General features: G+C 40.1%; 1 protein-coding gene across 1 annotated transcript in view; it reads left to right on the forward strand.

Moving 5' to 3' along the window:
- Positions 1 to 25,674, forward strand: part of LOC113107807 (gamma-aminobutyric acid receptor subunit delta) — a 62,316-nt gene that overhangs the window by 23,267 nt on the left and 13,375 nt on the right. The window contains exons 2-4 of the mRNA XM_026270533.1: positions 1,582 to 1,697; positions 9,263 to 9,330; positions 14,958 to 15,178. Coding sequence (XP_026126318.1) covers positions 1,582 to 1,697; positions 9,263 to 9,330; positions 14,958 to 15,178 — 405 coding nt within the window. The remainder of the gene's footprint in view (positions 1 to 1,581; positions 1,698 to 9,262; positions 9,331 to 14,957; positions 15,179 to 25,674) is intronic.

The following is a 25,674-nucleotide window of genomic DNA, read 5'->3' on the forward strand; positions in this document are numbered from 1 at the left end:
CTGACGAGAGTATTTGCCAGAAAGAGGTCTCTAGTCAGTGAGCGAGTGAAGGAAGTGCAGACATTTTAGTGATGACTCATATGAACGCCTCTGATTGGTCATTGCATTCAAAAGCTCAACAGAATCTTGTGTGATTGGTTATAATGCGCAGCGCTGTAAAAACGCATCTACCTCTGGCTCAGCGCCAGCAAACGATCACAGATCTGAATTTAGCACCTGATGATATGACTTGCTGAACGTACTCGTGTGATTGTATTAAAATTAATAAAATCTTTATCTGCTATTTTTTGTCTTTTGGAATCTGCATTCAACTTGACTGCCCTCTGTTATAAGCCACACACGTACAACAAACTAATGTCACAGTGGTATCGTGTACTGTAATTGAATGTAGCCCAAGTTATTACCTGTTGAACAGTAGACAGCACACGCGGTGTTCATCTAATAAGGATCTCCAATCGCAAGCAAATAATAGCCTTTGCAGATTTGCTTTCAATTCAGTGAAGTTCCATAACCATGTTTTAAACGCTGCTGATGTTAAACGTTACAACTCTGAGTGAACCGCTTCAGACGCTCATCGCGTGCGGCAGGGAACTGAACGAATCATTCAGACTGACTCACGAATTCCAGGGGAAACCTTGAATTTTCTCAGGAGTCTCAGGCGGTACAGTCGTTGTCTGGCTTTTTTTAACTTGAGCTTGAATATGATTAGTCCTGGTTCCCATTCTGGCAGGCCTAAGTTTGGTTCTCAGACCATGTGTCCCTTCTTGACTGGTCTCCATGGGAGATTCTGATCATGAAGGACCTGTGGAAGCTTTTCACTTCATGGTGCAGAGATTGAACAGAGAATACTGGACTAAAAAGATTTTGACTTTGAGATTCTGTTGTATATTCTCATTGTCAGTTTTGTTACTTGGATTTGTACCTCCTTAACTTCCTGATTCAGTTCCCCCATTTGCATTTTGTTTTATGTCTATGTCTATTTATTCTATTATGGACTCTAAATTATTGTTTTGTTTCTTATTCGTTTCTGTCGCCTCTGGCTTGCTTATTTGGGGACACTTGATCTACAGCGATATCGTTGACTTGATTGCAAATAATTGCACAGATACTATTTAACTGAACAGAGATGACATCACTGAATTCAATGATGAACTGCCTTTAACTATCATTTTGCATTATTGAAACACTGTTTTCCTAACGAATGTTCTTCAGTTGCTTTGACGCAATGAATTTTGTTTAAAGCGCTATATAAATAAAGGTGATTTGACTTGACTTGACTTATTGTGTAACCAGCATTCACTGAGCCCCTCTGCAATTTTTGATTTTTGTTTTGCTTTTTGATGCTCAGATTCTGTGTTTTATCCTGTTTTTCCTAATGCTTGTAATTAAAACCTTTTTCAATCCATCAAGTTGTCCTGTATTTAAGTTTACTTCCAACTAAATATGTGCACATAATATATTTTAATATGTGACCATCAAACTGCAATTACGTCACACATCCACATATACATCTATTATAAAATTGTGAAAGAAAAAGTGAAGAATATTTTGAATATTTATATGTTTGTTTTGTCCCCATAGGGCCATGCTGAGTGATATTGGTGACTATGTTGGCACAGACATTGAAATATCCTGGTTGCCTAATCTGGATGATTTAATGAAAGGTTATGCTCGGAACTTTCGCCCAGGGATTGGAGGTGAGTTTTATATGTATGTTTATCACAGCGGATTGTACTAAACTGATCAACCTCCTGCAGTAATTGTTAGCATCAATTTGTGGCCTCTCTTTTTTTCACAACAAACCTCTCACTTAGTGTTCCTAACAAAAGTGCTCCAGTTTCTACAGTCTATTTTTAGAGTATTACAACCAGCCCACATGTAGTTGAATCATATGCTAAGAAATAAGCTTGTGAGAGGCACACCACATGTCAGTTTGGATAAGTACCTAGTTATAAAGCCTACCTATCTTATTGAGTAAGTCAGTAGTTCTCCTCTGCAGACCTGGGGACCCACTGCTCTTCATTTATTTTGCTCATTTCTGAAACAGTATATATAGTTGATTATAATAAGCGGACCATTCTATAATTCCGGTTAGATTTTCTCCCCATTAATGCAAATTTGTTTTTTTTTTTTTTTTCTAAGAGAATACGTACTATATTTTTAAACTAATATTTTGTACACTAAGTGTTTCAGTTTGACTTCATGTCCTTTAAATTACAGTTTTTGCAATGTCCACTTTTTTTGAACTGAGTTTTGAGTTCAAAATAATGAATAAACTTTTTTAAAGTCAGTGTCTTATTTCTTTAAAAAAATAAAATGTTTCATTTTAAAGTGACGTGACATACAGCTAAGTATGATGACCCATACTCAGAATTCGTGCTCTGCATTTAACCCATCCAAAGTGCAACTAGACGTAGTCTCAAAAAATGTTTGCAGGAATCTCATTTTTCATGCGATCTTCTTCAGATTTGGAATAGAAACTCATGAGACATGTGACTTTCAACCCATTACCTTTCTAATTTGCTCCAGGACTGATTTCATGTATTTTTATGTATGTATATATATATATATATATATATATATATATATATATATATATATATATATATATATATATATATATATATATATATATATATATTATTATTAAAAAAACAGGGTGGTAAAAACTAATTAAAGTTACTTCAGTGTCTATAACTTTAAATATATTTGAGCATTATCAAATCTGGTTGATAAAAACTAAAGCCCAATGGGTATTCTTTCCAAAGACACCAAAATTATGTTACTTATGTTATATTATAGCACACTGAAACAAGGAACTGTTACAGTTTTAAGTTAGGTAGGGCACTTTCATAATGGGGGGTGCTTGCTAACAGGTTAAAGATATATGTCTTTAATATAGATTTAAACTGCAAGAGCGTGTCTGTCTCCCGAACAATGTTAGGTAGGTTACTCCAGAGTTTAGGCACTAAATAGGAAAAGGAGCTGCTGCCCGTAGGTGATTTTGATGTTCTAGGTATTCTAGTTTTGAGAATGCTGCAGACATGGAGGACTATACTGTAACAAGGGCTTGTTCAAATACTGAGGTGCTAAATCATTCAGGGCTTTATAAGTAATAAGCAAGATTTTAAAATCTATACAATGTTTTATAGGGAGCCAGTGTTGACAGAACCCGGCTAATATGTTCATACTACCTGGTTCTATTAAGAACTCTAGCTGCTAAATTTTGGACTAGCTGGAGTTTGTTTATTAAGCGTGCAGAAAAACCACCCAATAATGCATTACAATAATCTAACCGTGAGTTCATAAACGCATGAATTAACATTTCTGCATTTGACATTGAGGGCATAGACTGTAATTTAGATATATATTTGAGATGGAAAAATGCAGTTTTACAGATGCTAGAAACATGGCTTTCTAAGGATAGATTACAATCAAATAGCACACCTAGGCTCCTAACTGATGAAGAAAAATTGTCAGAGCAGCCATCAAGTATTAGACAATGTTCTAGGTTATTACATGCAGCGTTTTTAGGTCCTATAATTAACACCTGTTTTTTTTTCTGAATTTAGCAGTAAGAAATTACTCGTCATCTGTATGTTTCCCCAGACTATGAAGAAATATAGAGTTGAGTATCATCAACATAACAGTGAAAACTAACACTGTGTTTCCTGATGATATCTCCTAAGAGCAGGAGGTAACACGTGAAGAGTAACAGCCCTAGTACTGAGCCTTGAGGTACTCCATACTGCACTTGTGATCGATATGATACCTCTTTATTCACTGCTATGAATTGATGGCGGTCATATAAGTACGATTTAAACCATGCTAATGCACTTCCTTTAATGCCAACAAAGTTTTCTAGTTTATGCAAAAGAATGTTGTGGTCAAAAGTGATGAACGCAGCACTAAGATCCAATAGCACTAATAGAGAGAAACAACTACGATCAAATGATTAGGGCGGGTCATTTGTAACTCTAAGGAGAGCAGTCTCAGTACTATGATACGGTCTAAATCCTGACTGGAAATCCTCACAGATGCCATTTCATACATTTCTCCAAGAAGGAATATAATTTTAAGGTTACTACATTTTCTAGTATCTTGGACAGAAAAGGGAGGGACACACATCCTGAAATGCTGCATGTCACTCTCTTTGCTATCTTGCATATTGACTGATAAATTCATGCACTGGCACTACACACACACACACTTCCTGAAATGTTGTTGTCCTTTGTAAAATTAAATTCTTTTTCATCTTTTAAAAATAATTATGCATATGGAAGAATAGACATTGAATATTTGACTCATTCAAAGTGTATAATCTAAAAAGTGTTCAGTCAGTACAGTTTGTTACACTGATAAAATTGTAATGATGAGACAGAGACGTTCAGATCCAAGTGCATAACTTAAATGATGAGAATGTTCACACAGGCAACGATCAGTGACGGCGTCAGGTATGTAGGGATAACCAGAATCGATTACAGAAACAAGCAGATGTCGGGGGCAGGCAGCAGAGAATCAGAGTCGGCATAAACAATCCAAAGGTCCGGGGGCAGGCAGCAGAGAATCAGAGTCAGTATAAACAATAAAAAAGGTCAGGTACAGGAGAAACAAACACAAGGAAAACGCTCTGAAATGTCAGACTGGCTAAACAAGACTTTGCAGAGAGTGGGAGTGAGTGTGCTGCTTTTATGTGTGTGTAAATGAGGTGCAGGTGTGGCAAGGAAATTGGCTGAGGAATGATGTGCAGGTGTGGCAGGGTGATTGTGATGCAGTGACTCATGGGGAATGTAGTTCGGGTGTGGTGCAACAGATGAGAGTTGCTAGAGTCCGAGTGACATCTGGTGGTTGATGTGGAAATGAGATGGTAGCTGGCCTCCATGGCCATGACAGGGCAGGCGGTGAGTTCATGGAGGACCTCCTCAGCCATGACCGGAACGAATGAGAGCTCATAGACGGCCTCCATGGCCGTGACAGAATAGGACGAGAGCTCTGGAAGTGCGGCTGAGATGTGACGAGGCTCTGGTAGATCCGTGGTGATTTGACTGGATTCATGAAGATCGACTGTGACTTGGTTCCTGAAGATCGACTGTGACTTGACTTGGTTCCTGAAGATCGACTGTGATTTGACTTAGTCCTTGAAGATCACCAGTGACTTGACTCTGTCCTTGAAGATCACCGGTGACGTGACTCTTTCCTTGAGGATCACCGGTTACGTGACTCTGTCCGTGAAGATCACCGGTGACTTGACTCTGTCCGTGAAGATCACCGGTCACTTGACTCTGTCCTTGAAGATCACCGGTGACTTGACTCTGTCCGTGAATATCACCAGTGACTTGACTCTGTCCGTGAAGATCACTGGTGACTTGACTCTGTACGTGAAGATCACCGGTGACTTGACTCTGTCCTTGACGATCACTGGTGACTTGACTTGACTCTGAAAGGTCAACGGTGACTAGCCCTGACTTTGGAAAGTCCATGGTGACTAGTCCTGACTCTGGAAGGTCAACGGTGACTAACCCTGACTCTGGATGGTCAGCGAAGACTTGGTTCCTGAAGATCGACTGTGATTTGACTTTGCTCATGAAGATTGTTGGGGACTTGACTGTGCTCTTGAGGATCGACTGTGACTTGACTTGGTTCCTGAAGATCGACTGTGATTTGACTTAGTCCTTGAAGATCACCAGTGACTTGACTCTGTCCTTGAAGATCACCGGTGACTTGACTCTGTCCTTGACGATCACCGGTGACTTGACTTGACTCTGAAAGGTCAACGGTGACTAGCCCTGACTTTGGAAAGTCCATGGTGACTAGTCCTGACTCTGAAAGGTCAACCGTTACTAACCCTGACTCTGGATGGTCAGCGAAGACTTGACCTGACTCTGGATGGTCAACGGTGACCTGATCAACGGTGACCTGACTAGACTCTGGGAAATCAACAGGGACCTGATCAATGGTGACCTGACTAGATTCTGATATCTAGCCTCATAGTTGTGCTGACAATATGCTGGGGGAATTTCAGCTGCTTCTCCAAATCCACAGTGAGCAGGCAGAACTGGGCCTAACATGGAGATCAGGAGCCTCTCCTGGACCTGACATGGGAAACAAGGACCCTTCCTGGGCCTGACAGAGGAAACAGGGACCCACCATGGGCTTAACTTGGGAACAGGGGTCCACCAAGGCAGAGCAGGTGGCATGGGAGCCCACCAGAGCGGAGCAGGCGGAGCTGGAGCCCACCAGGGTGGAGCAGACGACCACCACAGCTGAGAAGAGGGAACAAAAGCCCTCCAGGGCGGAGCAGACGACCACCACAGCTGAGAAGAGGGGACAGAAGCCCACCAGGGCGGAGCAGAAGACCACCACAGCCAAGATGATGGGACGGAAGCCCACCAGGGCGGACCAGCCGACCACCACAGCTGAGAAGAGGGAACAAAAGCCCTCCAGGGCAGAGCAGACTACCACCACAGCTGAGAAGAGGGGACAGAAGCCCACCAGGGCGGAGCAGAAGACCACCACAGCCAAGATGATGGGACGGAAGCCCACCAGGGCAGACCAGACGACCACCATAGTTGAGCAGGCATGACAGAGGCCCACCAGGGCGGAGCAGAGGACCACCACAGTGGAGTTGATGGCACAGGAAAGCAAGTCTAATCAGATGGGACTGAAACAGGGAACATAAGCAGGTTAATAGCGCCCTCTGTGGATGTGATGAGATGGTAGCTGGCCTCCATGGCCATGACAGGGCAGGCGGTGAGTTCATGGAGGACCTCCTTAGCCATGACCGGAACGAATGAGAGCTCATAGACGGCCTCCATGGCCGTGACAGAATAGGACGAGAGCTCTGGAAGTGCGGCTGAGATGTGACGAGGCTCTGGTAGATCCGTGGTGATTTGACTGGATTAATGAAGATCGACTGTGACTTGATTTGGTTCCTGAAGATCGACTGTGACTTCACTTGGTTCCTGAAGATTGACTGTGACTTGACTTGGTTCCTGAAGTTTGACTGTGACATGACTTTGCTCATGAAGATTGTTGGGGACTTGACTGTGCTCTTGAGGATCGACTGTGACTTGACTTGGTTCCTGAAGATCGACTGTGATTTGACTTTGCTCATGAAGATTGTTGGGGACTTGATTGTGCTTTTGAGGATCGACTGTGACTTGACTTGGTTCCTGAAGATCGACTGTGATTTGACTTAGTCCTTGAAGATCACCAGTGACTTGACTCTGTCCTTGAGGATCACCGGTGACGTGACTCTGTCCGTGAAGATCACCGGTGACTTGACTCTGTCCGTGAAGATCACCGGTGACTTGACTCTGTCCGTGAAGATCACCGGTGACTTGACTCTGTCCGTGAAGATCACCGGTGACTTGACTCTGTCCTTGACGATCACCGGTGACTTGACTTGACTCTGAAAGGTCAACGGTGACTAGCCCTGACTTTGGAACGTCCATGGTGACTAGTCCTGACTCTGGAAGGTCAACGGTTACTAACCCTGACTCTGGATGGTCAGCGAAGACTTGACCTGACTCTGGATGGTCAATGGTGACCTGATCAACGGTGACCTGACTAGACTCTGGGAAATCAACAGGGACCTGATCAATGGTGACCTGACTAGATTCTGATATCTGGCCTCATAGTTGTGCTGACAATATGCTGGGGGAATTTCAGCTGCTACTCCAAATCCACAGTGAGTTTCCAGTCCTTGGCTGATGCCAGGATCCCTGCTGGTGCCTTTCTCCCTGCTTGTGGCTCTTCTCCTGCCCTAACAAATGTGATTGAGCAATTGGTGTTGCTCCCTCGGCCGCCTTTGCTGATCTCTTTGCTGATGGTGTCTGCAATAGATTTCAGCACCTGGTTGTATAGCCACTGGCCAAGCACTGTTGGGCAGGAACTCAGAATGTGCTCCAGCGTTCCACGAGCTGGGTACAATGTACAAGTTGGTGTGTCTGCTTTTCCCAGGGACGTCGTACACTGTCCGAATCAGGAAAGTTATGCGGTGCAGCTCGCTTTGCCAGAGCTCCATCGAGGTGACCTTACATTCTATGGCCTGCTCCCAGCTGGTCCAGGCCCCCTGTTGCCCCATTCCAGCTGCTCTACTCGTCCTTCCTTCCTCCACAGCAGCTGTGATATGTCTTAGTCCTTGAAGATCACCAGTGACTTGACTCTGTCCTTGAAGATCACCGGTGACGTGACTCTCTACTTGAGGATCACCAGTGACCTGACTCTGTCCTTGAGGATCACCGGTGACGTGACTCTCTCCTTGAGGATCACCGGTGAATTGACTCTGTCCTTGAGGATCACCGGTGACGTGACTCTGTCCTTGAGGATCACCGGTGACGTGACTCTGTCCTTGAGGATCACCGGTGACTTGACTCTGTCCGTGAAGATCACCGGTGCCTTGACTCTGTCCGTGAAGATCACCGGTGACTTGACTCTGTCCGTGAAGTTCACCGGTGACTTGACTCTGTCCGTGAAGATCACCGGTGACTTGACTCTGTCCTTGAAACATTAGCTCCCACATCAGAGTACAGTTTGAGGAAACGATCCAAACCAAGCACCAGCTAAAAATTATACAAGTTATAGTGATAGCGATAAAAGTAAAGTGAATGAGGCCGAAAAGTGGCTCTTACATTTTTAGTCCTTTGACCCTTGCCCATGTTTATCAAGCATAAACCAGACTTCAAATGTTCTAAATTGCTTTGGGAACTTCTTCATAATTTTCACAATGTGGCACATTCATGTCATATTCTTGTGGATTGTGCTCTTACATATGGTGCGGTATCTGGAGTCCTTTATTGACCCAGTTCCCCTATTGCTGCTTCTCTCTTCTCACACTGTTCTGTCCAATAAAATAAAAAGGCTAATATATAATGAAATATATTCGTAATTAATAAAAAAAATTATACAGTCCCATTCATAGCTTTTTCTGTCATATGATTTACAACAAATCCAAGGCATTCAAAGGCTTTTTTTGTGATTATACACCCCATTATTTTATAAACATACAGTACCATTCTACAAAAAGAACACTAGTGGATGTGACGTTTTACTAATGGTGTCCAGGGATTGAATTTGATTACATTTTAAATATATATATATATATATATATATATATATATATATATATATATATATATATATATATATATATATATATATATATATTAATTAGATAAAATCTTAAATATTAGGGTTTTTTGTTGTTTTTATCTTTTGGAAGTCAGATCATTAATTTTCCTTTTCTCACATGTCTCCACAGGACCTCCTGTGAATGTTGCCATGGCCATTGAAGTTGCCAGTATTGACCATATCTCAGAAGCCAACATGGTAATGTTTTGTATATCACCCTTTTTCACATATATAATATATTTGCTTTGTTTTGTTGTTGTTCTGAAAAAAAAGAAAAGAAAAAGTTTTGAATGTGCTAAACTTCTTTTGAAAGTTTTACTTTCCAAATGGAGTGGATTCAGTTCCAGAATAATAAATAAAATAAACAGTAGGAGTAAATCTGTCAATTCATGATTTACTAAAACATCTAGTAACAAATAATAAAAAAAAAATCACTGGATACATAATAAGCAACAAAACATTTCAGTTTTCATTTAAACACCATTCTCTCTTGTAAAAACACGGGAAATAATAAATATACTATATATCAAGACTACTTAATTTTCCACATATTATGCTTGTCAGAGATTTGTCATTTATTTGTATGTGCTAATAATAATAATAATTCCTTACATTTATATAGCACTTTTCTAAGCACTCAAAGAACTTTACATTGTCAGGGGGTATCTCCACATCCAGCACCACTGTAGTCCAGTGATTTTTAATAAAGTGTTATTTGAAGAAGTAGGGATGAGTAAACCCTTGTGCAATATAATTAAAATGTCAAATTATTTTTATCACCTCTTATCAGTTATTTATACCTTAAGTTGACGAGTACAGTTTCCCTTTCAAGGGAACTTTGTATTGCATCCTCTAGGGGTTGCAATGAGGAAACACCTCATCGTGACCCGTTTCTGAAGCATACATACGAAAACACCAACAACATGTTGGCCAGCAACAGCACATGACGCCACTATTTGTGCGACTATAGATTAAAAAAGAAATGGGAGAACACGTTATTCTCTTTTTTGTCTTTGTTGACTGTTTTGTTTGAAGCATGCAGTTCACCCTTTGAGGGAGTTGGATGCACTCTGCATTCATTGCTTATGTCTTGTGAGGGATAATCATGAATTTAATGCACTCGTCTTACGAGGAGATGGCCTGTGCTTATTGTGATGCATTCACGGGACTTCTGAGGGGGATGTGAGTATTTACCAGACTTTGTAGATATCGTTTGCATGATTGCACTCCTCTTGTGGTAATAGCTATGCATTTGTGGCAATAGTTTAATTTGTGCTTGATTTCTGAGGTAATTTAGTGGTTGGGATGGAGAGTGTTTAGCTGTGGGAGCTGAATGCATGCTGTGTGTTGCATTGGACAGATGATTTATATCATGTACTTCTCAGATTAAGCTGCACTCCATCTTAAAAAAACAAAACAATCCATTATTGTCCCGTATCCACAGATTCCAGCATACTAGTTATGCCAACATTCGAAAGGAGAGAATGGCTATGAGAAGATGAAAAGATGCTGGCCTGCTTTCTGTCCATGTGGGAGACATCTCTTAAAACTCCCTCCTTGCCATCTAAGCACCTTAAGGATACATTTCGCTTAAAAGGCAGGGCATACGCGGTTTAGTACATGCTTTAGGTCAAGCCCCCTCTCAATTGAGAACTGGGTGTGTTGCTCCCTTAGCTAGCTAACTTACCGCTAGCCATTCCAGCATTTTACCATAGATCGAGTTAAGGACTTCTCAATGTATTGTTGGTGGGCTGCACCATTTCTATCTATGGGCTGCTCCTTCAGAGTGCCACAAGGGCCCCCTAGAACGGTTCTTAAAATCCATGTTATGGTATGTGTGCACGTGAAGGCTTTTTGGACTTTCTAAAATCCACACTGTGGTAAGTTTGCATGCTAGTACTTTGCATTATTTTCTAAAATCCTGTTATGATAAGGGGTAAGTGCGGTAGCTTCATTACCTTTCTTGGGTTGGTTACAGCCCCTGGAACCTTGGGAAGTTTGGGGTATGCAGCCTAGGCCTTTGGCCGTAGGGGATAATATCACTGACATTATGTAACCATGATTCCCTTAGTAGTGAACGAGACACTGCATCCTCTAGGTTTTTTGCCATGCTTTGTACGCAAGCATCAGTCGAAGAAGTGGATGAATGTTCTTCTGGTGCCAACTTATACTATAGTCGCACTGGTAGTGACATCATGAGCTGTCTCCGGCAGAGGAAGTATAAGCGTGGGAAAAGAGCAGGAGTCTGTGCTGGGCTAAAAAAAAAACCCAAGCCGGCCGTCTCTCCTGTCTGTCATGCTCTCCAATGTCTGCTCACTGGACAATAAATTGGACTACATTCAGCTTCAACTAAGTATACGGAGGGATTTCAGAGGCAGATTAGAACCTGGCCGGCAGGAACCATTACTGCTCTCTTGGACTGCTTTAAGCTGACTATGTGGCGCATATTCACATAGCCTGCAACAACTTGCAACTCCATCAACTTGGAGGAATTTACGGTATCGATGACCAGCTCCATCAGTAAATGCATTGATGACATCACAGACTCCAAGACAGTCACTACACACTCCAACCAGAAGGCATGGATGACTGCAGATATGTGTGCACTGCTGAAGTCCCGTGACTCTGCTTTCAGAATGGGTGATAAGGCAGCACTAAGAGAAGCAAGGGCCAAACTTTCTCAGGCAATCCCAGAAGCAAAGCATGCACACTCCCAGAGTTGGTCCGATTGATTGTGCTATCTATTTTCGAACTAAAAGTGACAGCCCCAGAATGGGGTAGGATTAAGTGATCTAGAACAGTGGTCTCACTCCAGTCCTTGCACCCCCCACCCACTCTGAATATTTTATGTTTCTCTTATCACGTCAGACACTTGTTCTATTTGAACATAAGTGCCCTGTACATCACTGGATCAAGTGGACATCACTGGATATTCACTATGATTCCTGTTCTAAGCGAGCATGTATTCCATTCAAAGGGCATTGAAGTGTGCAAGGCGAGAATTTATATTGTCTTTATTTACAGGGGTATATTATGTCACACTTGTCTATTAAGTTTCGTCTGTGTGTGAAGACACCGCAGTGCAGCGCAAATCCATGAATTCATGTTCCGAAGTAAACGGATTTCCCCTTGACAATGTGTAGGGACCATGCCAATCGGAACACAACTCATTCACGTAACTTTTCTAAAGAGCTGGTTATCTGAATCAGGTGTGTAAGATAAGAGAAATATGAAGCAAATAGGCAGAGAAGGGAGGTGCAAGGACTGGAATTGAAAACCGCTGATCTAGAATATGTCCATGCATTAATATGTATAGTGTTAACATATTTAGGGAACACAATAGTCAGATCTAAAATGTTAAACGTATACAGTAAATCTGATCCTTTAACCCTGCTACTTATTTTGCACTGATTGAGTTATAATGATTTAATGAACATATGGCTTTGCTGTCAAAGTCTTTAAAATACTTTTAAAATACTTTATAATTTAATTAAATTTACAATTTAATTAAAATTAAATTAATTTTAATTAAATTCATTTTCATTAATAAAATTAAAAAACATCAGTGCACAATTTTCTACAACACAATCAGTCAAGCTCATATCACCAACAAACATACACTCATTTACATCCTTCTCTTCACTCTCTGAGGCAGAAGTCTCCAAACTCATCCTTTCTAATCATCCTACTACTTGACAACTTGATCCCATTTCATCTCATCTCCTTGAAGCCATTTCTCCTGTAGTTGTACCTGCACTCACTCACATCATTAACACATCCCTCCACACTGATGTTTTTCCTTCATCATTTAGACAGGCATGTATAACTCCACTACTTAAGAAACCCAACCTCAGCCTATCTCAGAGAACTACAGACCAGTTTCCCTTCTTCCTTTCATTGCTAAAACACTTGAACAAGCTGTGTTCAACCAAGTCTCTGCATTTCTCACACAGAACAACCTCCTTGACAGCAACCAATCTGGCTCCAGAAGTGGACATTCAACTGAGACTGCCTTGCTTTCAGTTGTTGAAGCCCTAAGACTGGCAAGAGCGGAATCCATATCTTCAGTACTTATCCTTTTGATCTGTCCGCTGCTTTTGACACGGTTAACCACCAGATCCTCCTATCAACGTTACTGGCAAATGGCATCTCAGGAACCACACTTCAGTGGTTTGAGTCTTACCTATCAGATAGGTCATTCAAAGTATCTTGGAGAGGTGAGGTGTCCAAGTCACAACATCTAACTACTGGGGTGCCTCAGGGCTCAGTTCTTGACCTCTTCTTTTCTCTGTCTACAAGGCATCATTAGGTTCTGTCATTCAGAAACATAGCTTTTCATACCACTTCTATGCTGATGACATTCAGCTCTACCTCTCATTCCATCCTGATGATCCGACGGTAGCTATTTGCATCTCAGCTTGTCTAACAGACATTTCTTGCTGGATGATGGAGCATCACCTTCAACTCAACCTTGCCAAGACAGAACTGCTTGTGGTTCCAGCAAACTCATCCTTTCATCACAATTTCACCATCAAGTTAGGCACATCAACCATAACTCCTTCAAAAACAGCAAGAAGCCTTGGAGTTATGATTGATGATCAGCTGATTTTCTCAGACCACATTGCTAAAACTGTCCAAACCTGCAGATTTGCTTTATTCAACATCAAAAAGATCAGACCCTTTCTTTCGGATCATGCTGCACAACTCCTTGTTCAAGCTCTTGTTCTGTGGCTGGACTATTGCAATGCTCTCTTGGCAGGTCTTCCAGCCAGTTCTATCAAACCTTTACAATTAATCCAGAATTCGGCAGCAAGATTCATTTTTAATGAGCCACAAAGAATAAACGTCACACCTCTGTTTATCAATTTGCACTGGCTACCAATAGCTGCTCGCATAAAATACAAGGCATTGATGTTTGCCTACAAAACTACCACTGGCTCTGCACCCATTTACCTTAATTTATTACTTCAGACTTATGTGACCTCTAGAAGCTTGCGTTCTGCAAGTGAACATTGATTGATTGTGCCATCCCAAAGAAGTACAAAGTCACACTTTTATGGTCTTTTAAATTAAATGTCCCCTCCTGGTGGAATGACCTCCCCAACTCAATCCAAGCAGCTGAGAGTCCGAGCAGCTGAGAGCCATCTTCAAGAATTGGCTTAAAACACATCTCTTCCATCTTTATTTGACTCTCTAACTTTAGCACTCACTATACTAATTCTATTCTTTAAAAAAATATAAAGCAAAGAAATCTGTAACTCAAACTTTTTAGCACTACCACATTTGCACTCATGTTTCTGCATGTAACTTTTGAACTTGCCTCATGCCGAGGTGAGTCAAGCTCCTTGTGGAAGGTTTTTGTTTGTTGGTTGGTTTGTTTGTTTTGTCAATGTATTTTCAGACCATACCAGCAACAGTTTTCAATTCTGTGTTACTAGACCAAATGGTTATTATTTGATTTATTAACCAATTTGATGGCATTATATGAAACTGAATCTAAAGCTACCACCAAACTTTGTGTGTGCCCTTGTTACTCCACACACCACATCACATTGATTTTGTCACAACACCACCTATTTGTCAAAAGTAATAAATATTATCTATATTAATTATTAAATTTACCACTGGAAGAACAAGAACACCCCATTTTGATGGTAAAAACCAATGTAATGCATAGCCTTTGATGGCTTATTGCTTGATTTAACGCAGTGTTTTAAAGTAAATGTATCTGTAACTATACAATAAACAATAAACAATACAATAAACAACAAGTCCAAGGAATGTTACTAAACAACTTTTTTGTTTGCGTGCATTTGTTTTGATAGGAATACACCATGACCGTGTTTCTGCGGCAGAGTTGGAGAGATGACCGTCTGTCCTTCAACCATACAAACAAAACTCTAGGCCTGGACAGCCGCTTTGTGGACAAACTCTGGTTACCAGACACATTCATTGTTAATGCCAAATCAGCCTGGTTTCATGATGTTACTGTGGAGAACAAACTCATACGCCTCCAGCCTGATGGAGTCATTCTCTACAGTAGTCGGTACGTGGGTATGCTTAGTAGTAGTGCATTTTAAACTAGCTTGTAATTTTGTATTGGCAATAATGCAAAAGGGCTTCGGGGAGCACAGTAAATCTGGAATGTTGACATCACAATAAAGGAAAGAACATTTAAGTTTAAAAAATCAAAAAATCATATTTATAAATAGAGACAGTCATTATATCAAAATAAACATAAAGTGGCCTGTTCTTTATTTTATTACAAATAAAGCTGCCTATCAACCTTAATGAACACCATCTACTCAGGCCTGGATTAAGAATTCAGTGGCCCGTGGGCCTCATAAGTACGATTTAAACCATGTTAATGCTCTTCCATTAATGCCAACAAAGTGTTCAAGTCTATGCAAAAGAATGTTGTGGTCAATAGTGTCAAACGCAGCACTAAGATCCAATAGAACTAATAGAGAGATACAACCACGATCAGATGATAAGAGCAGGTCATTTTTAACTCTAAGGAGAGCAGTCTCAGTACTATGATACGGTCTAAATCCTGACTGGAAATCCTCACAGATACCATTTTTCTCTTAGAAGGAATGTAATTGTGAGGATACTACCTTTTCTAGTATCTTGGACAGAAAAAGAAGATTCTAGATTGGTCTATAATTAACTAGTTCTTTGGGGTCAAGTTGTGGTTTTTTGATGAGAGGCTTAATAACAGCCAGTTTGAAGGTTTTGGGGAAATATCTTAAAGGGGGGGTGAAATGCTCGTTTTCACGAGTACCTATAGAGTAGTACTGCATCCTTCATAACTCCAAAAAGTCTTTAGTTTTATTATATTCATAAGAGAAAGATAGTCTGTACCGATTTTTCCCGGGAAAAACACGACCGGCAGGAGGCGTGGCATGTGGGCGGAGCTAAATAATCACGAGCGCAAGTAAGCTTTTGCGTTGAGAGCGTTTGGAAGCTCTGACATTACCGTGAGGAAAAAAACATCCAAAACAAACCATGGCTAACAGTCAGATTCAGCATATATTTATGATCCAGAATCAGATCCAGAGGCTAAAATTTAACAAGAGCAGCATCAGCAACAACGTCTCTATGTGGTATGTACTGAAACTGTATATATTTGCTTAGCGGTTTTGGAAAATGACTAAGTTCCACTTTATGTCGTCTTTTTTTTTTTGTTTTTTTTTTTTAAGCTGTACAATGTGGAAAGTGCAGTTTGATGACAACATCGCATGTAGTTTACTTGATGTGCTTACGCGCCGATAGCTAAGTTAACAACACAGAGATATTTGAAGCAGTTTTACTCACCGCATGCGGTTCCAACACACGATCGTGACCCTTTTTCGTTGGGACTGCATTATCCTTAAGAAATAAACAATGTGCAAATCCGGCGTCAAACTGGGCATTGTTTGTAAAACAAGCATCTTCGAAATGCAGGGAACAAACAAAAACACTTGCACAACTCCGTTGATGCTCTGTAAAAATAAACTCCATCCACTGGTCCCTTAATGCTGTTTTTTTTGTGGTAATCTGTGCAGGGTTGTCTTGCCCTGGCAACCAGGGTAATTCACGCTCTGATCAGTGAATGTCTGTGCTCTCAGTGCTCTGCTATATGGGAGCGCGTGCTCTTCCGGCAGAAGTGCCCTTAGGACCATATAAGGAAATTCCGCTCCATCTAACGTCACACAGAGCCATACTCGAAAAAAACGTTCAGAAACTTGTGACAAACCGGAAGGAACGTACAACTTAATTTTTGAAACTTTGTCCATGTTTAGCATGGGAATCCAACTCTTTAACAGTGTAAAAAACTCAGTATGCATGAAATAGCATTTCACCCCCCCTTTAATGACAATTTAACGAAAAATAAAGCCTCAACAAGTGTTAACATTTCCCAACATCACAGCAGTAATGACTTTATGTACTACTTTGATCTGATTCAGTCAGGAGTGACGCTGGCGCATGTTGGCTGCCGCTTCTCCGCTCGGCTCTGTTTTAATGTTTATTTATCTTAATGCTTCTTAATCAGTATTAATTTTATTACTGCAAGTTCATTCATCCTCTCAGTCATCTCATACTGAATTTACAATGGATAACGTATGAATGAATAATCAAAGTGGATATCTGTCCTGGGAATCTCACGTAGGACAAACACCAGAACAAACAACAAGTGCCCGACTCAACCGTGGCCTTCGAGCAGATCAACAACTCTGATCGCGAAGAAATCTTAGAACCTAATGTTACATACTTGCTGAACTTGACTGGAATTGAGACGCCCGGCTTCTGGGACAAAGTTAGCGCTAGCTTGTGCTAGCGCAACACGCCTGGATAATGCCACTGTTGTGCTCCGCTGTCGACTCTCGCCCACTGAACAACCTCCTCCGTCCGGACAACATCAACATCCTTCAAGAATCTGGACTACCTCACCGTCCTTTGCATAGAGGCTCTGGTCGTATGTTCAATTATAACTTTTCAACTTCAAACTCTATTCCATCCATCTGGTCTTATTCGCGCATTCCAACTTCCTCACTACTTCACCATATCAAACGCCACGCGCTCCTATCGAATCTCCGCTCCCTTCCTCTGTCCTCCCAACCCATCACAAAGCAACGTCACCTGAAACTGGCTTTGCTTAACACTCGCTCACTTAACAATAAAAGTCTAATATTAAACGAATTCATAACTGACAATAACTTGGATTTCCTCTGTATCACTAAAACCTGGCATAAACCTCTGGACTATTTCTCACTCAATGAAACCACACCCACAGGATACACATATATGGACAAACCCCAACCTGAGGGGCGTGGAGGTGGTGTCGCTGCAGTGTACAGAAAGGACATTAAAACATCCATCATTTCCATCCCTGCTGTTCAGTCCTATGAACACATCACTTTCAAACTTTCTGGTCCCACTCTGGTCACTGCCATAATCTATCGCCCCCCCAAACCAAATCCTTCCTTTCTAGCTGATTTATCTGATTTTTTGACTCAGCTATCTGCCATTTCACCTTCTGTTCTGCTTTTGGGAGATTTTAATTTTCATATCAATACTAACTGCAAATCTGCCATTGAATTCCTGGAAATGCTACACTGCTTCAACTTCACTCAACATGTTAACTTTCCTACTCATAGCCGGGGTCATATCCTGGATCTGGTTTGCTCTACTGGTCTTACCATATCTCACCTCTCCAGACTTAACCTCAACATCTCCGATCATCTGGTAATCACCATGAACATCGATCTCCCAATTAAGACCACTAAAATAAACGGTCAATCTCCTTCAGAAATCTTAAATCCATTTCTACTTCTGCTCTTTTAGCCTCTCTTGTTAGCAAAATATCCTCCATGCCCCCACTGCAGACTGATAACACCTCCGATCTCACTGACTACTACAATGAAACACTCTCCATCTGTCTCGATCAGTTGGCTCCTATTAAAACCAAAACTGTTTCATTCACTCACTCTGCTCCCTGGTACACCCCGGATCTGCGCAAAATGAAATCGCGAAAGCGTCAGTTTGAAAGGCTTCATAGGAAAACCAATTTATCTGTTCATCTACAAGCATATACAGATTACCTCGAGCAGTATAAAGAAGCTCTCAAGACTGCCCGATCCACTTACTATTCACACCTCATACACTCTGGTTCCTCCAACCCCAAGGCTCTTTTCTCAACTGTAAATAAACTTCTCAAACCCAGTGATACTACCACCAACTCTTTCACAACTGAAAAATGCAACTCTTTTCTTTCATTTTTTCAGACCAAAATTGACACCATTTATAACAACCTTTCCTCTTCCTCTGTCAATACTGTCTGTACTCCCATCCTATCACTTGCTCCTGCCCCCTTCACTTTTCTGTCCCTGTCTCAGTTCTCACCTGTGTCGGCAGGGGAGCTGTCCAAAATCATAACTGGAATGAAAACATCTACTTGTGTCCTGGACCCCATCCCATCATATCTTATCAAGAACTGTCTACCAGCTATTTCCTCACTCATTACTGGAATCATTAACTCCTCTCTCAGCACTGGCTCAATTCCCCCTTCACTCAAACTGGCTGCTGTTACTCCCATTCTTAAAAAACCTGGACTAAACCCCGACATCATGTCAAACTTTCGGCCCATCTCCAATCTCCCTTTTCTGTCAAAGATACTGAAACGCACTGTTGCCAAACAACTCAAAACCCACCTCTGCTCAAATGACCTGTTCGAACCTTTTCAATCTGGCTTTCGTTCACAACACAGCACTGAAACAGCCCTCCTTAAAGTCACCAATGACATCCTCCTCTCTGCTGATGCTGGTCATCTCACTATTCTCATCCTCCTGGATCTCACAGCAGCTTTTGACACTATAAACCACTCCATTCTTCTTTCCCGCCTCAAATCTTCCCTCAACATCACTGGCACCGCCCTTTCCTGGCTCAAATCGTATTTCACCGACAGACAACAGTTCATTCACATTAACAACTGTACCTCCTCCACTGCTCCGCTGTCCTAAGGTGTCCCCCAGGGTTTGGTGCTTGGCCTTCTCCTTTTCATATTATATCTGCTTCCCCTTGGCAACATCATTCGCCACCATGGTCTAAACTTTCACTGTTACGCCGATGATGTTCAGCTTTACATCTCTACTAAATCCATTACCTCCGTTACCCACTCCACTATCTCCAACTGCCTCATTGACATTAAATCCTGGATGCACACTAATTTCCTTCAACTTAACTGTGAAAAAACAGACATGATCATCATCGGTCCCAAATCTATCACCAAGGCCACTCACAGTTTCTCTCTCACTGTCGACAACTCCACCCTGTTTCCATCCCTTCACAGTCGCAACATCGGAGTCATCTTTGACAATAACTTCTCCTTTAATCCGCACATAAAACAAATCACCAGAACTGCCTTTTTTCATTTAAAAAACATTGCCCGACTCCGTCCTTCACTCTCGTTCTCAGCTGCTGAAACCCTCATCCACGCCTTCATCACCTCCAGAATCGACTACTGTAACAGCATCCTGTATGGCACAACATTGAAAAGCTTAAACAAACTTCAATACATTCAGAACTCTGCTGCTCGTCTGTTTACCCACACTTGCACCCGCGACCACATCACTCCAGTCCTTAAGAACCTTCATTGGCTCCCGGTGCCACAACGAATTCAATTCAAAATCCTTCTCCTCACTCATAAAGCCCTCTATAACCAGGCCCCTTCCTACCTCACTGACCTGCTCCACCGCCACAACCCATCTCGTTGCCTCTGCTCTTCTAATGCAAACTTCTTGACTCTACCTCCCAGGACCAAGCACCATAATATACTAGTCAATAATTACAGAGTAAGACAGAATACAATCAAAATGTAACAATTTATTAACAGTCAGGTAGATATGTATTTTGCCAATTACATATCCAATTGAAACACATCAAATCATATCAATACAAAACATCAAATTTTCAAATATTAATCTAAAAGTAAAATATGCATACCTGACCTTAGAAAATACATAGTATGAAGTGAAGAGACACACAACACACTACGGGCTTTCTGGCTACAGAAATTGCCCTGATCCTTTTGCTGCAATCCTTTAAATACCTCAGACCAAGACAAACATCCCCCGAGATGAAGACAGAAACTAACAATTGGAATTTGATTCGGTCAGGTCCCAGACCAGGGTAGTTTACACCTCAATGGGAACAGAAGGTAAGAGCAATAGATCACTAGAATCTGTAAAGGGTCTACTTTCTTTCAATATACAGACATAATAACAATAAAACTTTGTGCATTTATAAAATAAAGATAACAAACAAGGTGTACTGTCTGCAGCCTTTGTCTGCGGTGATCTTCATTTACATTACATACATTAAAATGAACTGTAAATCAGTGAACACTCAATGAAGAGACATGAGAAATATATATAGAGAAAGCTTGACATGTACTTTTAAACTAAACAAGTACTGCCGAAAACGGTAACACTTTATAATAACTGCACACTATTAATTATTAATTAAGCATTAGTAAACAGATAATTCATAATTTATAAAGCATTAATAGACAGTAATAATCAGTTTATAAATACAGATATAAATGCTTTATTCTTGATTTAAAAGCATATCTATAATGTGTAATTTCATACTTTATTCATGATCAATTTATCATTTCTCAATGAAGTATAGCATTATTTACAAACCAGTTATTTAGGAGTTGCCAGTGATTCATAAGATCAAAAGAAATGTAGTAAATTCAGGTAGTTATAAAGCATTTAGTAGTGGTCAGTTAACTATTTATGTGAGCTCATCTAAAGTGGGGACTAGTTATGCCTTGTAAAGCATTTATAAAGGATATTTAAAGGCTCAGTTATCTTCTAAACAAAAAACAGAAACAAACACAGCACAGTGATACAGAACATAGAAATATTAACAGCCTTTAAATCTCATTTGTAAAAGCTTTACAAGGCATAAATAGTCTTCACTTTAGATGATCTCACAAAAATAGTTAACTAACAACTACATATGTTTTATAACTACCTGAATTAACCCTCAATTACAGTAGAAATACATGTTAATAAACCATTTATTAACACTATAAGTAACTATTACTATATGTCTGAATAAAAATATGGGTATTTTACAGTCCTGTCCCCCATGTACATACTATGTACTTATTATAGTAATTACAATAACTATGTAATCACTAGGTACTAACCCTGAACCTAACCCTAAACCTAACCCTAACCCATGTAGTTACCTTGTATTACCTGAACTTTCTTAGATACACTGTAAGTACACTATAACTACATGTAAGTACACGTACTGTAAAATTAAGTGCAACCAAAATATGTATGAATGAACATTTAAATAGTTTATTAATCAATTACTTAGGTCCCACTTTATATTAGGTGGCCTTAACTACTATGTACTTACATAAAAAATAAGTACAATGTACTTATTGTGTTCATATTGTATTGTAAAACGCTTTTGCTGCTATTGAGGTGGGATAGGGGTAAGGTTAGGGAGAGGGTTGGAGGTATGGGTAAGTTTAATGGTGGGTTAAGGTGTAAAGTATGGGTCAACAGTGTAATTATAAATGTAATTACAGAAATTAAATACAGATGTAATTACATGTCGTTTTTTTTTTAAATTTAAGTACAATGTAAAAACATGTATGTACACAATAAGTACATTGTACTAAAGTATTAATTAAAATGTAAGTACATAGTAGTTAAGGCCACTTAATATAAAGTGGGTCCACTTACAATTTCTAAGTGATCTTATGAACCACTGACAACTTCTTAATAACTGGTGTGTAAGTAATGCTATACTTAATTTAGAAATGATAAATTGATCATTAATAAAGTATGAAAAAACAATTATTAAATACATTATAGATATGCTATAATAGATAGATATTTTAAATCAGGTATAAAGCATTTATATCTGTATTTATAAACTGCTTATAAATGTCTATTAATGCTTTATAAACAATGAATTAACTTTTTCCTAATGCTTAACTAATGATTAATAGCATGCAGTTATTATAAAGTGTTACCCAAGTTTTTTATTTTACTGTTTGCTTTGCGATGAGAGGAATGAGACATAATTCACTCCAAATGACGTTATGTGGATTACCTCAGGATTTGAGATTTGGATTTCTTCAGAAAAAAAAAGAACGAAGAGCTTTATTCAGCAGAGATCATAAACATGAGTAACTCTCATGTGTGTATATATATATATATATATATATATATATATATATATATATATGCTTGTACTAGTTTTCACATAACGTGTAAACATTTTACTAGTTAGACTTTTTCCAAACTATAATTCCTGACTAAATGTATAATGAAGTGAAACATTATTAACTCTTCACTCTCAGTCAGAAACCTGACTGAAAGGCTCATTATGCAGCTCATTATGCAGGCCTTTGTCTTCTCAGGTGTAAATCCCAATGATATTCATGATAGTTGACACCTACGCGCACATGACTTTTACAAACAAAAAGTGTCTTAGAAAATTTAAATCAACATATTTTTTGATGTGAGTGAGTTAACAAGATGATTTTCACATCATTTAGAAATAAAAATTTTAGGCTACAATCTCCAGTTCTCAAAAATCCCGGGAACCATTGTTCTGTATGTTTTTTATGGCCTTATTCAAGTGATTTACATTTTTAGTTTTCAACTATCCACGCATAACATTTTTTTTTCTCAAAAACACAATCATGTACATACATGCTGCTCACATATTATTACAGCGAAGTTTGTGCTGATTACAGTGATATTAGACTTTAGCCATTTAGATGTGTATAAGCAACTGAAAAAAAAAAAACATAAATGTCAGGGCATGACAAAACTTCTCCAGGCCCCAAAAATACCCTTAGACCTCAGAGGGTTAAGACTGCTGCCCAGCTCGTGAGGGAAGCGTCTGTCGTTAGCATCTTGGGATGATAACACGGACCTAGAGTGGGACCGAAAGTCAGAAACCGGGGTCTGAACCACATAGATAGGGTATGAAGTCCCTGGCATGTAACCCTTATGTGCCTCTGGGGATCGGCCCTTGGATGAAATCCCCTGGTTCTGAGCCACAACTAAAACGATCTCATGTGCTGGAGGCCCAAAGGTATCACTGTGGATGCAGCTGCCATGAGATCTAAAACCTTCTGAAAGTGATGAGCAGTGACTTTCTGGCCTAGCTTGATGTTCTTTAGGGTGTATAGAATGGATTTGACATGTGCAGGAGACAGCTGCTGCATTACGATCGAGTCCCATACCACTGCCAAATACGTTGTCCTCTGAGCTGGTGAGAGAACACTTTTCTTGGCGTTGAGTCTCAACCCCAGAGATTCGAGATTAGCTAGAATGACATACCGATGTCAAAGCGCTAGCTCCTGATACTGAGCCAGAATCAGCCAGTCATCTATATAGTTCAAAATGCGGATGCCCTGGAGTCGTAGAGGAGCCAGAGCTGCATCCATGCATTTCGTATATGTGTGGGATGACAAAGCTAGGCCCAATGGAAGAACCCGATACTGGTAACCTTCGCCCCTGAAATGAACCTCAGGAACTCCATGGGTTGTGACAAGATCTCGATGTGAAAATACGTGTCCTTGAGATCGATAGTCACGAACCAATCACCTGACTGGATCTGAGACACAATCATCTTGATTGTCAGCATTTTGAACTTATGTTCTGAGGTAGCGGTTCAACCCGTGAAGATCTAAAATTGGACGCAACCCTCCATCTTTCTTGGGAACAAGAAAATACCGGCTGTAATAGCCTGACTGTCTGTCTGGCAGGGAACCTGTTCTATGGCCCCTTTGTCCAGTTGAGTTTGCAATTCCTGTGTCAACAAATGCACTCGTTCCAGTTTCACAGAAGTGGAGACCATGCCGTTGAAACGCGGAGGATGATACACAAACTGAATCCTGTAGCCTTTCACCGGTATTGTTTCATGTTGAAATATATAAATTAACATCACATACCTAGCATTTTCAAAGTGTATATTATTTATGTGCTCTGAAGGACATGCATTTTTTAAAGAGACTCATGACAGTGTGTTATAGAAAATAAAAAATAAATTATATATATATATATATATTTCTATGTTTTGGTTACGAAAAAGGTTCTGGTGCGACACGTGACCAATCGCTGTGAGCAGCATTCCACCATTGTTCTGACGATTCTGCATTTCCCTTAAAGGATGTCACAGAGCAAATAACATAAACACCTCTTTAATTACTGAGCACATTGATTCCAATGACGCGCATTAATTTCACAGTCGCACTGCGCTGGGTTACGTCTTTAACTACTGAAGACATTGTTTCCTTCAACTGTACGCGCACTCTCGCCTTTGATAACTGTACATGTTGTTTTGTCTGACTGTACATGTACCAGCAGCGAACACCACTTGTCACCACTAAATTACATTATATTTGTCCCATATTGTCATTAATGTACATACTGACTTCAACTTGGACCACTAAATAAAAACACTGCTATTGTTATGTTAGTATGAGGGATAGATTATTTAGTGTACAGGTCATTTCAAGAGTGATAAACAAAGTGATAGAAAATATTGATTTTCATGCATTTTAAATGTTTAAATATGTGGAAATCACTCATTGCATCACACCATCTCCAGACTGCATTATTATTTGCAAAATAAGGGTTTTATGGAGTGTGTGTATACATGGTTATAAGTACAACAGTTTATGGTTCATTAATTTAGGGAAATTAACAACTGTCTCAACCCTGAATGGACTATTTGGCCAACCAGCTTATTCCTGCTTGAAAAGCGAAATGTTACTGATAGTGTAAAAAACATCAACTTTGAAGCACATGCTGATTGATAGACTAGCATTACGTGACATTACTTACTACCTTCCAGCAACACTACATTAAAAAAAAAAAAAAAAAAAGTTCATTTAAATGGAACCAGAACCAGAACATTTCTAACAATACCCAACCCTATTTATGAAGTCAAGTCACCTTTATTTATATAGCACTTTAAACAAAAAGGTTTGTGTGAAAGGAACAACATTAATTA

The sequence above is a fragment of the Carassius auratus genome, chromosome 8 (assembly GCF_003368295.1).
Source record: "Carassius auratus strain Wakin chromosome 8, ASM336829v1, whole genome shotgun sequence".
NCBI classification, from domain to species: domain Eukaryota; kingdom Metazoa; phylum Chordata; class Actinopteri; order Cypriniformes; family Cyprinidae; genus Carassius; species Carassius auratus.